General features: G+C 40.4%; 1 protein-coding gene across 2 annotated transcripts; it reads left to right on the forward strand.

Annotated features, from left to right (window-relative positions):
- Positions 1–385: 385 nt before the first annotated feature.
- LOC110054763 (ATP-binding cassette sub-family C member 4-like) lies at positions 386–14,953 on the forward strand. Of its 2 annotated transcripts, XM_089273565.1 has the most exons (9): positions 386–481; positions 1,971–2,531; positions 4,047–4,429; positions 7,178–8,520; positions 8,980–9,550; positions 10,084–10,220; positions 12,033–12,394; positions 12,692–13,260; positions 14,011–14,953. In XM_089273565.1, the coding sequence occupies exons 2-8, from the start codon at positions 1,992–1,994 to the stop codon at positions 13,250–13,252; spliced, it is 3,897 nt and encodes a 1,298-aa protein (XP_089129691.1). In that variant the 5' UTR covers positions 386–481; positions 1,971–1,991; the 3' UTR covers positions 13,253–13,260; positions 14,011–14,953. The 2 variants fall into 2 exon arrangements, with proteins under 2 accessions (XP_089129691.1, XP_089129690.1); XM_089273564.1 differs by having other exon boundaries at positions 12,692–14,953.
- The last annotated feature ends 189 nt before the right edge of the window (positions 14,954–15,142 follow it).

Consider the following 15,142-nt stretch of genomic DNA (forward strand, 5'->3'; position numbering starts at 1 on the left):
TCTGTGAAGTGGGTTCAGAGCCACCTTAAAGTTTCGAAAATTTAAGGCGGTTCTGAAAAAAATTTCAAGCCGCACCCAAAAATAGGATCTTAGTACCTCTTAGGGGTTCTTTTCAAAATTTCCGACGAGTACCCCCGTCCTTTTATGTAGGAGTCCCCCCCCCGGGAAATTTAAGTGTTTGAAACATTACCGTACACGGTGCAGTGGTCGACAACCACGATATGTAGGTCGATCATTCTCCATAATAAATAATAAGTTGAAATTGAGAGAATGGAGGCCTTATAATACAACACCTACTCAGCGGAATTTACTAATGAATGCATCACTGAATCATTATTTTTATTCTCCACTAAAGTGATCATTCCCATAATCCCTCGCAACATGTTCAGTTTTTCCAACATCCGGTCATTAGTTCATGAGCTAACAATGAACATTTCTTGAAGACGACTAAGCAAGACCATCTTCAGTGGTTCTACAGCTTGTAAGTATATAATGACCTCAGATCTTATCTTATTCTGCTTTCAATTCGCCTTTCAGCCATCCGTATTTTCATAGTATCATATCAAATCTCGTATAAAGTTAGGTGTTACGTCAATTGGAGCATATCGAGATTCCCAAAATGCTAATTCGCAGTAAAGAGCTGCGCTGCCATGAGCTTATATAATCAGTGCCCTTAATTTAATACTTACTTGGATTTAAAAGGTCTAGATAGCAGCAGACATGTAAAAATTTTAAGGAAAACGACCAATTTTTTAAGTTTGCAAGACATGTTTCGACAGAGCTTCTGTCATCTTCAGTTGAATGAATGATTACAAAACAAGTTGAATAATAAGTAGGCAAAAATGCTAATTTTGCCTACTTATTATTCAACTTGCTTTGTAATCATTCATTCAACTGGAGATGACAGAAGCTCTGTCGAAACATGTCTTGCAAACTTAAAAAATTGGTCGTTTTCCTTAAAATCTTTACTTGGATTTATATCTAATGTGTTATGAAGGTTATAAAGGTTATCAGAAAACTGTGAGCCGGTAATTTAAGTTCTTGGGATAAAGTGCAATGCTTGTTTACTACGGGGGCTTTTGTTTCCTCATTAACATAAATGTTACTTCTGGCAGGCATGTTGTTTATCAGCAATTGCATACATTTATTAATTACGAAATAGATAACGTTTTTCGAGGTGAAGTTAAGGCCGAGGTTTTTCGGTTAAATAGCCCATTCGGCTTCGCCTCGTGGGCTATTGACCCCTTGAAGGCTACGGGTCTAATTGTTAATTAGTATAAACCATTAGCGTTGTATCGCGAATGCCGTTCTCCGGGGGCCGCTTCTTTGTGTTTTCGAGGTGTCTTTGAAGAGGATTTAGATTAAAGACGGTTTTGAACGACTGGTAGATTTATACTAAAACAATTAGATTATTCACTCTCGATTTCCATGCCTGATAATTGATACCATCACTCTTCAAAGACACTTCAAAACGAAAAGAAGAGGCCCCCAGCGCACACTGCTATACTACTCGCTATCTAGAACAGAATAGATAGTGAGTAGCGTAGCCAATCAGAGAACGGCATTCGTGATAGAACGCTAGTAGATTTATCTTAAAACCCGATTGAAACACGGAGAATAAGGGTATCACTTAAGCTAGGAATAACATTTTTGTTGCGTTCAGTGGTTTTTGAGCAAGGAGCTCGACAAACAATTTTCGGCAATTTTCCATCCTGGCCATGATGAAAATAAGCCTTTTTACAGCTTTCATTGATTGATTGATTATTTTGACATATGATCAGATAGTTTACTGGGCAAAGGTTGAGAGACCCAAAATACAGTGCACCGCTTTTACAGATACCCGCACTTAAATTACCTTTATGCAGTGGCTGAGTTGCAAGATTTACCACAAGGCACTGCAAGTGTTTTGCGTTTGAATTATGTCCTTTTGCCCCTTATTGCTTGAACTGAATTTTGCATGCTTTTTTCAGGGAAGAAAAGGACTAAGAAACATGAAGCAGAATGAACAAAATTGTCGGACCTCAGTAATTCCACATCCTAATGACTCAGCCAACTGGATTTCCTGTCTAACGTTACATTGGATGAACACTGTTCTAAGACAAGGCAGCCAAAGGCCCCTGGAAAAGGAAGATATTTTTACTGTTCGCAAGCAAGACAGCATGGAGCATCTTGTGAATAAGTTGGAAAAGTTATGGCAACAAGAAATTACCAGAACTCGATTAGCAGGTTCTCAACCTCGCCTGTGGAGAGCATTTTGCCGGATGTTTTCATGGAAGCAGTACACATGCATGTTTATCTTGAAATCGCTTCGCGCTCTGTCTGTCGTCTTTCTGCCTCTACTACTCTGGTTCTTCCTCTCGGATCTCGAAAATGAATCGCAACGGAAGTATTCTGTTTCTTCCTTCGTGTTGGTTGCTGGAATGATATTGGCGGCATTCATCAAAGGACTGTCTAAAAATCATTTCAGTGCATTGGCAGAAATCTGGGGTACACAACTGAAAGTGGCAAGCATTGGCCTCGTGTACAAAAAAGTAAGTGCTAATTGACGGTTATAGCACTGGATTACACTTATTACTGATTGACTCGGTGGGGGGGGTCTGGGGGGCTTGGTGCTTGCTTTGTAGAGCAGTATCCATAACTTTATTGAGTGGTTTCTATATAAAGTTCCTTTGAATAGAAAGATTTGTCTTTAAGTGTTGACAGAATCAATTTTAAAACCTTTTGCCTTAAATCCGTTATCTTGTATTTCCAACTTAGGTTGGAGACAGATTAACCTGAAAATCAATTTGACCTGTTATATTCCATCGCCATCGGTCTCAGCTCAATATGTTCCTTAAGGACGGTGCCTACTAAATACAAAGGTTTTTGCGCCAGGTTAGGACCACGCGGAGAAAGTAGATCTCTACAAGGGCTATCGGAGTCCACAAAGAAAAATTGGGGTAGCCACGCATTTCTTCGAGATAATTAGCCTTGAATCTCAACAAAAAATGCTGACATCAGCATTTTTCTGAAAAAAAAGGAGGAAAGGATATTTCTTCACAGTTTTCCTTAAAATTCGCCTCTAAATACAGAAAAGCAAACACATTTATAAAGATCTTAAAACTGCATGGTAAATGATACTATAAAAACCATTTTTGGTATGTTTTTAATAACAAAATCGTTGCAACAGCGCTTTTAGCGCCTCTGACAGCCTTTCACTGGTTCAGCTAAAATACAGCCTAAATACCTTTTGCTCACCTCCAGAAACTAGTCACGTATTGAATAGGCTTGGCACTTCCATTTGATATCATAAAATGTAGGGGTAACTACGCGTTTTTTAAAGTTATTGATCTTTTTTGAAAACTTTTACGGTGCCCGTTACAATTTTTTTTTTCTGTCACCTCCCCAGTAAGTAAAGCATTTGCGTTTCTCGCACTTGTTTTGCGCACGCACTACGCCATCTGCAGGTACATGTTTACAGTTGGATTTCAGTATAATTTTCGACAGATAACAGCTAGTTTTTCAGCCAGAAGACGTTGACAGTTAGTGGTTATCGATATGCTGCTATTCTGGTGTTCCTGGTTTAAGTACAGGTTCATTAACTTGAGTTGGTTACAGTAGAACAATTTTGCTTTCATTTTAGTCGTGTGCTTGGTAGCGTAGTTAATTGCGTCATTAGAGAGTTTAAGCATGACGTTTACGGCAGTGCAGACGGCAATCGGCAAAGATAACCTCTGATTTTTTTATTCTTTTCTTCTAATCGTTAAATAAATCACACAAAAATAGGAAAACGTCTCTTACTATTACCGCAAATACAAATATTTTCACTCCACTGTACAAACAGCTGAAGACAGACGGCATTTTTGACGTTTGCCGTTTGCCGTTTGCCGTAAACGTCATGCTTAACTTCATTAATGTCAACCCCAGCGCGCACGTGGCGCTTAAACTATACCTTTCGTGATGCGCAGAACGTGTGCGCACGAACAAAAGTAGTCACCGTCCTTAATTTACTTGTACAACCAGGACTCCTGATATAACTTGATAACAGGCTGTTGCTATCTATGCAGATTCTCAGAGAACTTAATCGCAGTGATATTCAGAAGATACTCACGGGAAAGACCATCAACCTTGTGTCAAACGACGCACAGAAGTTGGAAAAGGTTCTGTGGGCGATATTCCTATTTCTCTTTGCCCCTTTGGAGGTTTTGGCTTCGTGTATTATTCTTTGGCTCCTTATTGGATGGCGTGCCCTTGCTGGAGTGGCCTTTTATGTAATAGCTATCGTTTACATCATCGTCGCGTCACATCAGATTAAACATCTACGAGTTAAAAGTGCAGCAGCCACAGACAAGAGACTAGAAGTCATGAACGAGATTCTATCTGGTATTCGAGCTGTTAAAATCTACGCATGGGAGATGAACTTTACAGAAGCGATCAAGCAGTTACGGAGGTATGATCCAGAGTAACGTATTGATTGACTTAGACAAAGCTTTGCCTTAAAGTGCACCTAACCCCGAACGTTTTTTCGTTGAAACAAATCTCTTTGCTGTTCAAAATACCTCTGCGAAAAAATATCGATGTTGTTAAATCCTTGTTTCCTGTGCCCCAAGGAAATGTCGAAAATAGCACCAAAAACGCCGCCAATTTGTTCCAAGGCCGAGTTTCACTGAGAATGGGTCCATGGGCTATTGTCACTATAAAATGTTTAAGCAAGCAACCGGAACGATGATCCTGCTGGTATACGTTGGATCAATAGTGATCTAATCGGCTTTACATATAAAATGAAGGATACAAAAGCAAAAACCGACACAACGTAGAATGATTTTTTGAAGGTGTACTATATTTCGGCTGACCAAACCAGCCTTCTTCAGGTACAATGAAAATTTTACATTGGGACGTGTTTTTATGTAGCCGATATTTACGTAATACCGGAAATACGTAAAAGTAATTGACAGTGTAAATTAAGGATAACATACGGTAAAATAAAATAACGTGATAAAAGAACATAATAAAAGAAAACAAATGGAAACAATTAATATGTTTCTTCGCGGATGTTCAGACCATCAGGATCAATTGTTCTGCCTTTTTGAATTAAAAAAGCTTCCCTGGCCTTACGGATAGAGTCTCGGTTCGAAAAGATTTTTTCGATGGGGATTAATTGCATGTCGTTAGCAGTGTGGTTAGGAGAGGACAGCAAATGTTCGGCCCTACCTCCCGTCCTCTATAGGTAATGAACCCTGGCGCCCGTCCGAGTTCAACCCCTGTACTGTGCACGAAGAAAATAGATTTCAGGAACTGGCTGATTTTCTTCAGAATGGTGCAATACACATTCGAAAAGTGTAGAGAAACGTCTTGCAAAAGCGCTAACAGCTGTTGCAGTAATAAATTGAAATATTTGCAAGAAAGATATACTGTGCAATTCACTGGCGATGATACGTCAATGGCACAGCAAAGACGATGGGTCGAACTAAAACAAGCGAAGTGACTCTGTGAGAACCATTGGGGAGCTCACACTGGGATTTGTTCAGTAGGCTTCCAAATGCTTTCTTCCAATCCCCGAGTATTTATAACATAGCCAAGAAAATTGTGTGATCGATCAGAAACGTCACGACTGGTATGGGAAATAAAAGTCGCGGCTGTACGAAACTAACATTGATTTCTCTTTCGATTCAGTTCAAAGTCAAAGTTTAATTTTTCGGAATCACGTAAGAACTACGTTAGACTCACACAGTTTTTCTAAGGGTTTGGAAACCCACAGCGTGACAAACATTCGGTGAAATATAACCATGTAACATGAAATGCGGACCGGTTAGGGAACGTCGTTATCTCTTAGAAAACCAAGTTGCGGCTTAAAACGTGTGACAATAGGAAGGCGGTAATTTTCGCGCGGCTTCAAAAATACAGGTCCAATTTTCAATCGATGGAAGCCATTTTTTCTGGTTAAACTCTTTAGACTCTTTTTATAATCACATTCAAAGCATCGGCCAATTCCTAATATGAGTAATAAAAAGCTCAGTTTATATCCTTTGAGTTGATGGACCAAACGTTAACTGAGAAGTCGTATCTACGAAAGGATCAAACTTTAGAACAATGAATCGTTCAAAGAAAAACGCCACAAGAGTACACCTACGCACGGGGGCCATTAAGTCCGAAAACTGCGACAGTTATGTTGCTCTTATGATAAACGTGAAGCATTGAAAAGAGTAGGAGACAAACTGGATGTACGGAATAAGCACAACTTACGAAAAACATTCCTGCCTAAGGTCAAACGTTGGCGGGCTAAAGCATGCGTGGCGCTTGTGTAGGTGATGAAATTATCCTCCAACTGATCAGGTTATGCAAATCAGCCGTCGGTCGATCATCTTTTAACTTTCATTCATGGATTTCAATTGAATTCTAGTAGTGACTCCGCTGTATTGCAGGCGCATATATAGTTTGACGTCGCCAGGACAACGTGTTGCGAGAGTGCGAGTGATCGGGGGAGGTCGAGAAAGGGTTCATGGCATCATGTGACTGGAAGTTCAAATAACTCAGATTAATTGTGTGTTAAATGTCCGTTTCATTTGTTGGTATGGAAAAAGCAAATTTCGTGAACTTTGAAAATTCAGAGAAAGTCAATGAAAATAGCTACAACGATATTTTTTCGCAGTGGTGATGAGGAAAATAAGGTGATTTAGACAAGCGAAATACAATTTTGAAGGTTACTGGCACTTTATACATAGTCCTATAGATATTTTTTTTACCTGTTCAATTTACGAGTTTGCTCATAGAGCACTTTGAATAATTTTGTCGGTAGCATGTGCCGTAGGCTACTGGCTTTTTTTCTTTTCCCCTGTCGCGATTCATTACATGTCATTGTATGTTCAGCTAAATTGTCAGTTAAAATGGGATTTGCTTTTCTGATAGCCTGCGAGCAGGTTCACCTTTGAGTCACGCGCGCTAGTACTGAAGAGCAAAGCGATCCGGCGGCAAGGAGTCTGATGAAGAGGTGCCAAGTTTCTCCGTCTCACGGCTTCGCCGCTCGATTTCGCACTCGCGGCTACTCTCCGCGCGCGCTTGTACTTCAACGTGAGCCTGCTCGCAGGCTACTTTTCTGATATCTACAATCCTTGGGGTACTCAAGACAGATATTTTTACGTTACTACACGGGTGCGCGTTTCTAATACTGTGTTATCCTTTTCTATTTAACAAAAAACAGGAAAGAGATGTGGTTCATCAGATTACGTGGACTTATTATATGCAGCCTATATTCCCTTGGTTACACTAGTGCACCACTCGCTGGCTTCATATCTATTGCTATCTTGATCACAACTGGCGAACACGTTACTGCTTTTAAAACGTTTACAATCTTATCCAGCATAAACGTTATAAATTTTTGCATTTGTGTCCAGATGGCATGCACTTTGCACTTCGTTGCTGAAGGTTATATTGCTGTCAGGCGCATCGAGCAATTCATGTCCAGGGAATATGGTATATCATCTGCTCAGCTCGGCAGAGGAGTTACATTTGGTAAACAACGAGGTCCTAATGGCTGCGTTAGTGTCAACTTAAAGGCAAGTCGATATGGAACAGGAATTGTCAGACTAGAAAGCTTTAAAGTCGGAGATCCTAATCTGCTTTACGTTTTGAGAAAAAGGAATTTGTCTGATACAGATAATAATGATCTATCTCTAGTGTGTGTTTCGGCTTCTTGGGATAGGCACGAAGACAGGAAAGCTTTAAGAGACATTTCATTTTCTGTGAGCAGAGGACAAATGCTTGCCGTAACTGGACCAGTGGGAAGTGGAAAGTCGTCTCTCTTGATGGCTATTCTTGGAGAGTTGCCTACTTTAAATGGAAGTGTATCAGTTAATGGAAGAATTGCGTATCTTTCTCAAATGCCCTGGGTCTTCTCAGGTACTATACGAGACAACATCTTGTTTGGAAGATCTTTTGAAGCGAGACGCTATCAAGAAATTGTAGAGGTTTGCTGCATGCAGGCAGACCTACACAACTTCCCACAAGGGGATTTAACAGAGATAGGACACCGTGGCGTTAGTTTGAGTGGAGGTCAGCGGGCTCGTGTAAGTTTAGCACGCGCGCTATACTCGGACGCCGACGTCTACTTGTTGGATGACCCTCTCAGTGCCGTGGATGCCAAAGTTGGAAAGCATCTCTTTGATCGCTGCATTTGTGGATTTCTTTCAGGTCGAACCCGTGTTTTCGTTACGCACCAACTGGACTATTTAGCTCATTTAGATAGCATCATTGTGCTGAGGGAAGGAGCTCAAGTAAACGAAAGAGTTTGTCTTCATGAATTCGAAAAGTCGAGATCTTTTAAATTTTCTGACGTCGACAGTGTCGCTTCAGGAGTCGAATTCGTAGCACAACCTCATCATTATCAGGATCAATCCCACGGTAACGGGATTGAGGACTTGAAGGAAGAGGAAGAAGATAGAAGTACTGGTTCCATTACTTGGAAGCTCTACTGGAACTTCTTCCGGACATCTCTGGCAGCTCCTGTAGTCTTTTGTCTTTTCCTCTTTGTTCTTGGCGTAAATGGTAAGAAGATTTCTAGATATTTTACAAACTCTTTCGCGGGACGTAGCTAGTATGGTTAAATCATTTGGTTATGTGGAAATAGGTTCAAACGTTACTATTACCGAGTCTAGGATCAGTAACTCGCGTGACCGTCGGACGATCGACAGGGTTTTGATGGACCATGTTAAATGCCGCTATTCCTTTTTTTTTTTCTGACTCCAGGAGTTCCCGAAACAATTGTCTAAAAACAATATTAACGACATCAAAGAAGGGATGAAAACTTCCTGGTTGTTATGATTTATGTAGGTCTAAAATAATAGTCAACTGTATAGCTGATGATTAATTTCAATTTCTTTACTATGCTTCTAACCAGTTGCGTCATTAACGGGAATTAGCCTCGAGAAGTGCAAATTGCGCTGTATACACCAAATTAAATTTGAAAGGGAACAAAACATTCTTGTGTTGTCTTGTGTTTCTTAGGGTTACTTGCTGCCTCTCACTGGTGGGTGTCTCAAGTGTCGGAGATGGATCGCGAAGAGCAACAATCATTTAGGACATTAGGCATTTACGGCTGTTTCGTTGGATCAAATTTCCTGGCCAACTTAACTGCCTCGTTTCTATTTTATTCAACACTTCTTAAAGCCTCTGAAATACTGCACAACAAAATGGTATGGTCTGTCATTAAGGCACCTGTGCTCTATTTTGACAAAACTCCTGTTGGACGTATTTTAAATCGCTTTTCCAAAGACATTGGCAATATGGACGATGTCCTGCCTCCTGAGTTCTTGCTTGCAGTGGAAGTTTGTTTATTTTCAATAAGCATAGTCCTACTTCCTGTCGCAGCAAACTTTTGGCTTATTTTCGTTGCTATTCCTCTTGTTTTAACTGCGCTTTATTATGGCCGATATTATCTGAAGTCTTCCAGGGAGATTAAGAGGCTGGAAGCCATTACATGCAGCCCAGTTTACTCACACATTTCAGAGACAGTTGCGGGACTCGAAACAATTCGTTCATCACAAATGGAGCAAAGTTTTTTGAAGAGGCTCTTCAAGTAAGTGCAGTTTTCAGAATAATCCCAGTCCTACCTTGATTCCTTTACATATCTCATGGCAATAAATCAGTCTGGTGTCCTAGATATTCAAAGGCACAGGGTGGTAAAGAGGGTCTGGAAGAGGGGTCTGGAATCTCAGTTATCGGTTAGATTTTCAGCGACTTGTTAGGTATCAGTGAATATTTCACTCCAGTTCTCAGCTATCAGTAAATTTTGACGATGTTAGATCTCGGGTATCATTATAAAAACGCGTCATTTCTCAGTCAACTGAGAATTAAAATTACAACCAATTCTCAGCGATGAGTCAGGCCTTGAAGCTCCTGGCTATCAGTTATACTCTATCCAAACGCTCTGGTTATTTATTTAAAGGAGACACTAATGAAAAACTACGAAGTGATAGAAAAATGAATTAAAATCCTTACAGCACGCGATGTCGACTGGCGAATAAATGATCTGCCTATCCACAGAAAGCAGGCCTTTTTCTAGATTTTGACCACTATCAATTTTTTTTGTATCAACTGATTTACTTCTAGATACCAGGATGAGAACACTTCAGCATTAATCATGGTAATTACAAGCACTCAGTGGCTTAGTCTTCGCATGACTCTTGTCTGCAGTCTTATGATAGCTGCTGCAGCTTTCGGGGCGGTCTTTGCTTCCCAAAGCCCAGGTAAGATTACATCAAAGTGTCATGGGTAAGAAGTTAGAACGAAAGTAAAAACTGTGTTCGTTTCTTCCATTGTTCTCGATATACATTGTATTTCTGAAGTCCAGTTCGCGATCATAGCAAGAGGGAATAAGTTTTCTTTAATGTGAATATCAGTAATATCTTTATTTCCAGCTGATACAGTGGTTCAATTTTGGGCGTATATAACTCGATTTATAAAATAACTGAGCTACTGCCGGTGAATTATTTTATAAGAGCAATAGGACACTTTTTCTGTGCTTACGTAGCCTCATCTAAACACTCGAGGGGTTGGGAGAATTCTCGAAAGTTATGCAAACCCTTGACTACGTCTCGGGTTTGCATGACTGTTTCGAATTCTCTCAACCCTCCTCGTGTTTAGATGAGGCTATGTGAACACGGGAAAAGTGTTCTATTGCTTAAATACAGAACTTTCTCCCATTTATGTTTTCAAGTCACTATTACCCTCTCTTTGTAAGAATATTGTTTTCCGGCCCACGGTCAATAATGCCCATTTTAGGCTGAAAATATTCTGGTAAATATTCTTAGATTATGGGGTATGACATTTCCATTTTAGAATGTATTGGGTTATACATTACAAGTGTTGTTTAGTCCTGTATCGTGTTAAATTGTACGAGTGCTCCATCGCTTTTCGTAGCAGCCAGTCTGGTCAAGATGTCGCGTCAGACGACTCTTGGACGTTATGGCTTTAAGATAATAAAAAACAGTTTTCTAGAGATACCGTGAAGATATCTTATAAAAAAAGGTATATTGCAGCAACCATGCACGTCACATAAACGGAGAGAGCGGATGACAGACAAACAAACAAACAAACAAGCGTGATGACAGAGCCAGACTTAGGGACGGACAAAGACAGACAGAGAAAAAAAGAAACAGATGGAAACTGACGGGCTAAAAACTGACAAACCAAAATCTTTCAGACCAACTAACCGACAAACCAACAGAACTGATAACAGATCACCTGTGAGATGAACAGACTGACATTAAGGCTGAAGGTCTGCTAGACTGACAACCATCAAAAAAGCAGATTGAGACACTGACAAACCAATAGCCTTACCGATCAAGAGATTGGCAACTATCAGACTATAAGACCATTACATCGTCAAACTGTCAGACCGTTGGACTACCAGTTGACTGATCGACGGACCAAAAGACTGAAAACAGACCGAGAAGCTGACTCACTGCAGACTGACAGACAGTAAGACGGAGAAGCAGACAGACAGGCCGAAAGAAAGTAAGGTCGATAGAGTTAACCACACCAAAAAAAAAAAAGACAAAAAAGAGACAGAGAGATCTAGGCAGACCAACAAACTTACAAATTTTCACATTGATGGTCCACAACGATTGACAGACCATCAAACCTACAGAAAGACTGATAGACTGAGAAGCTATCAGGCGGACGGATTGAGATGCTTTAACACCGCACGCTGTCAGACTGTCAGATCGACAGACCAAACCACGGAAGTCTGCAGATCAACAGACCAAACGTACGATGGTCTAGCAGACCCATAGACCGTTAGCCTGATAAACCCCACAACCATCATATACGATTGTTTGATAGATACAAAGCAATAGACTTTCAGAATCACTGGCAGACCGACAGGCAGTGAAACAGACAGAAAGACATAAAGACAAAGAGGCATTAATTTGACAGCAGTGTATAGTAGTAAATGGTAAGACACCATAGTATACAAAGATATCAATATTCTGTCTAATTGATCACTCGAATTCTACTAATCTTTGTATTACTATTTTCACCGGACAACCTCCTCTCAGCCCTAGCTGGTATGTCCCTTGCTTTCTTGCTGGAATCGTTAGATGAAGTTCAGTATGGTATCAGAGCAAGTTCTGAAGTTGAAAATCTCATGACGTCAGTAGAAAGAGTAATTTCGTACACTGCTTTGGAAGCAGAGCCCGGATACAGCACACAGAACTATCCGCCTGAGTCATGGCCACAGAGTGGAAGCATAGTCATCAGAGATTTGTCCTTAAAGTACATCGAAGGCGGTCCTTGTGTGCTGAGGGATGTCAACCTATCAGTTACCGACAAGGAAAAGATAGGTGTGGCAGGCCGAACAGGAGCTGGCAAGTCATCCATTGTCGCAGCACTTTTGCGCATGCCAGAACCAGAAGGGCAGGTAAACGTCGTATAGATTTAAAATAACGTGTTAGCCATTTTTCCCTATGCGCCACCCTGGCGCCAGGGGACAGGTGAAGTTATCCATTTTTATGGTACAATAACGACGTTGCAACATTGTGTTATTTAATCTGCTGTTGCTGACACGGGAAAACAACACTCTGAGTGGTATGGCCTTCTTCTGGCGTTTATTTTAAGTTAAAAGTTTAATCGATTTGCAAACTTTATTCCCAAGGCTGCAGTTTTATGAGTCTGTCGATCAAACAACTGAATGTACTACTGCGTTTGTTTTGCGCAGGTGTTTATTGACGGTGTCGACATTAGAAGCCTTAATCTTCAATGGGCTCGACGTTCCATGGCCGTGATTGCCCAAGACCCGGTACTCTTTGGAGGAAGCTTGAGAAGAAACATGGACCCATTCTCAAGGTACACAGATCTGGAGCTTTGGTCTGCCCTTGAAGGAGTGCAGTTAAAGGAAAAGGTGGAGAAACTTCCTGGACAACTAAATTACCAACTTAAAGAGGCAGGATCTAACTTCAGTGTTGGTGAGAGGCAGTTAGTGTGTTTGGCTCGTGCTCTGGTCCAGAAAAGCAAGGTAATCATCATGGATGAAGCCACCGCCAATGTGGATTTCAAGACTGATCGTCTGATCCAGGATGTGATTCGTGACAAGTTTAAGGATTCCACAGTACTAACCATTGCTCATCGACTGAACACGATCATGGACTATGATAAGGTACTGGTGCTTCATGGTGGACGAGTGGTGGAGTTTGACAAACCTGAGGTGTTGATAAGAGACGGTGGATTGTTTGCTGAACTGGTGAAACATGCCAATCAAACCAGAAAGGAAGCTCACTGATTCAGGAGGTCAGTCTGGGAGCCTTTAACTCTCATTTTTATTGCTACAAACTTTTCAATTAGACTGGATTTTGAGCTCATGTACGCAGCTGCTAGACAATGTGTTTTCTACAAACTTGGCAATAATAGAGTATACCAGGATGGGCTTAATTGAAGAATGCACCGAAACTCTGCTTGCTACCCGGTGGCATAGCCGTCAAATATTGGGTACACAGTCAGAACGTATTCGAGTAGCGAACCATTTTTGACGGAGAGAGAAATTTTGCAGTGAGTGGCTAAGCGTCTACGCATGCATTGTAAGATGGACATCCACGTCTTACCTGACGTCCGAGATCTACATGCAGTAGCAAGGCCAGTTCTTAGTGCTATAAGTATTCTTGGAATGTTAAGAGTTTTAACTCTTAAAATTAAAATCTATCCTCTAGTTCATCACTCAGTGTGCTACAAAACTGAAATTTTCACATTCGAGATTTTTCCTTTCAGCGCGCTCTGTATCGACGACAAAAAATTCGACGCCATTAGAAGACATTTGTTATGAAAGAAAGTAGTGTACCATGTGCACGTACAGGAATGATTTTTAGTAAGAGCACGTAAACCTATTTCGCGATATATTCAAAAATAGTTTGTACAGTTTTTAAAGCTATTAATAACGATCATGTTCCTAAAATCATAAAAAATTATAGAGTTTGGAAATACTAAATACGATCTGAGGGGAACTGACATTCTAAAACTGACTTAGGTCATCAATTCAACCCACAGGCTAAAATCGTGGCGTTTCCTGGCGCCAAAGCTGTGCAACCTGCTACCAGATTCACACCGAACTATTACAACTTTGAAGGCCTCCAAAAACAGTATCAAGAAAATTTACCTTTTGTGTCTTTTATTACTTATTGTTATCTTATTGATTGTACGTACGATTATAGTTTTTAATTTTAAGCATAACGTGTAATTATTTTACATTATATTTCATGATCCTGGCTTACTCAAACATTATGATATTCACTTTTAATTTTAATTTATGTGGAATACCTGCAAATTAGTCGGTGTGTCATTTTATCTTTCATGTAATGTCACACCTCGCATATAGCTAAGTGTAGAACACGATAAACTGCTATTTTATTTTATTGTATTGTACCGTATTTTTAATCTAGACAAAAACTTTGTTGTCACAAATTGAAATGCACCAACTTTATTACTGTGCCAGTAAAAACGGAAAGTGTTAGGACATACTTTAAACCAGTGTAATTTACTTCTGTAAAAATCCTCGCCTTAGCAATGTATTTTATTCTTCTATTCCTGAGCAGGCCCCGGTTAACTGTTCGAAGGCTGGATAACGCTATCCACCGGAAAACCTTCGGCTGATGCTACCAGAACCTTTATTCGAAGAAACTGAACGATAAGAAAAGCTCCACCTGTTTCCATCTTTCCATCACATTTCTCTCGGGCTGTTCGACTCTTGTTATTCCCAAGCGGCAAACTGCCCGTGAGGAATGTAAGGACAAAGCCAGTGATCTTGAATATATTAGGTTAAAGTATTCCTATTCCAGCCGAAAAGACGGTGGTTGGAAGAACTGGACTTGACAGCAGTATTTCTCCTCGGAAAGGAAGCATGTGGTGCTAAACATTGGTAAGGGTTTTCCATAGATGCTTATGAATTTGTCATGTTAAGATTCTTTTGGGATATAAATGGACAACAAAGTGATACCATTGATGCGTCGGATGAATATAGAATATTTAATTTCACCCTGCATGCAACATAAAATTCTACTGAATTCTTGTCTGGCCCCAGTTGTTCAAAAGGTGGATAACGCTATCCACCGGATATATCACAATCCAGTGGATAAGTGTTAACAAAACAAACCACGCTATGGATAGTGATTTATCCAGTGGA

The sequence above is a fragment of the Orbicella faveolata genome, unplaced genomic scaffold, assembly GCF_042242905.1.
Source record: "Orbicella faveolata isolate gen_17 unplaced genomic scaffold, um_ofav_v1 contig_35, whole genome shotgun sequence".
NCBI classification, from domain to species: Eukaryota; Metazoa; Cnidaria; class Anthozoa; order Scleractinia; family Merulinidae; genus Orbicella; species Orbicella faveolata.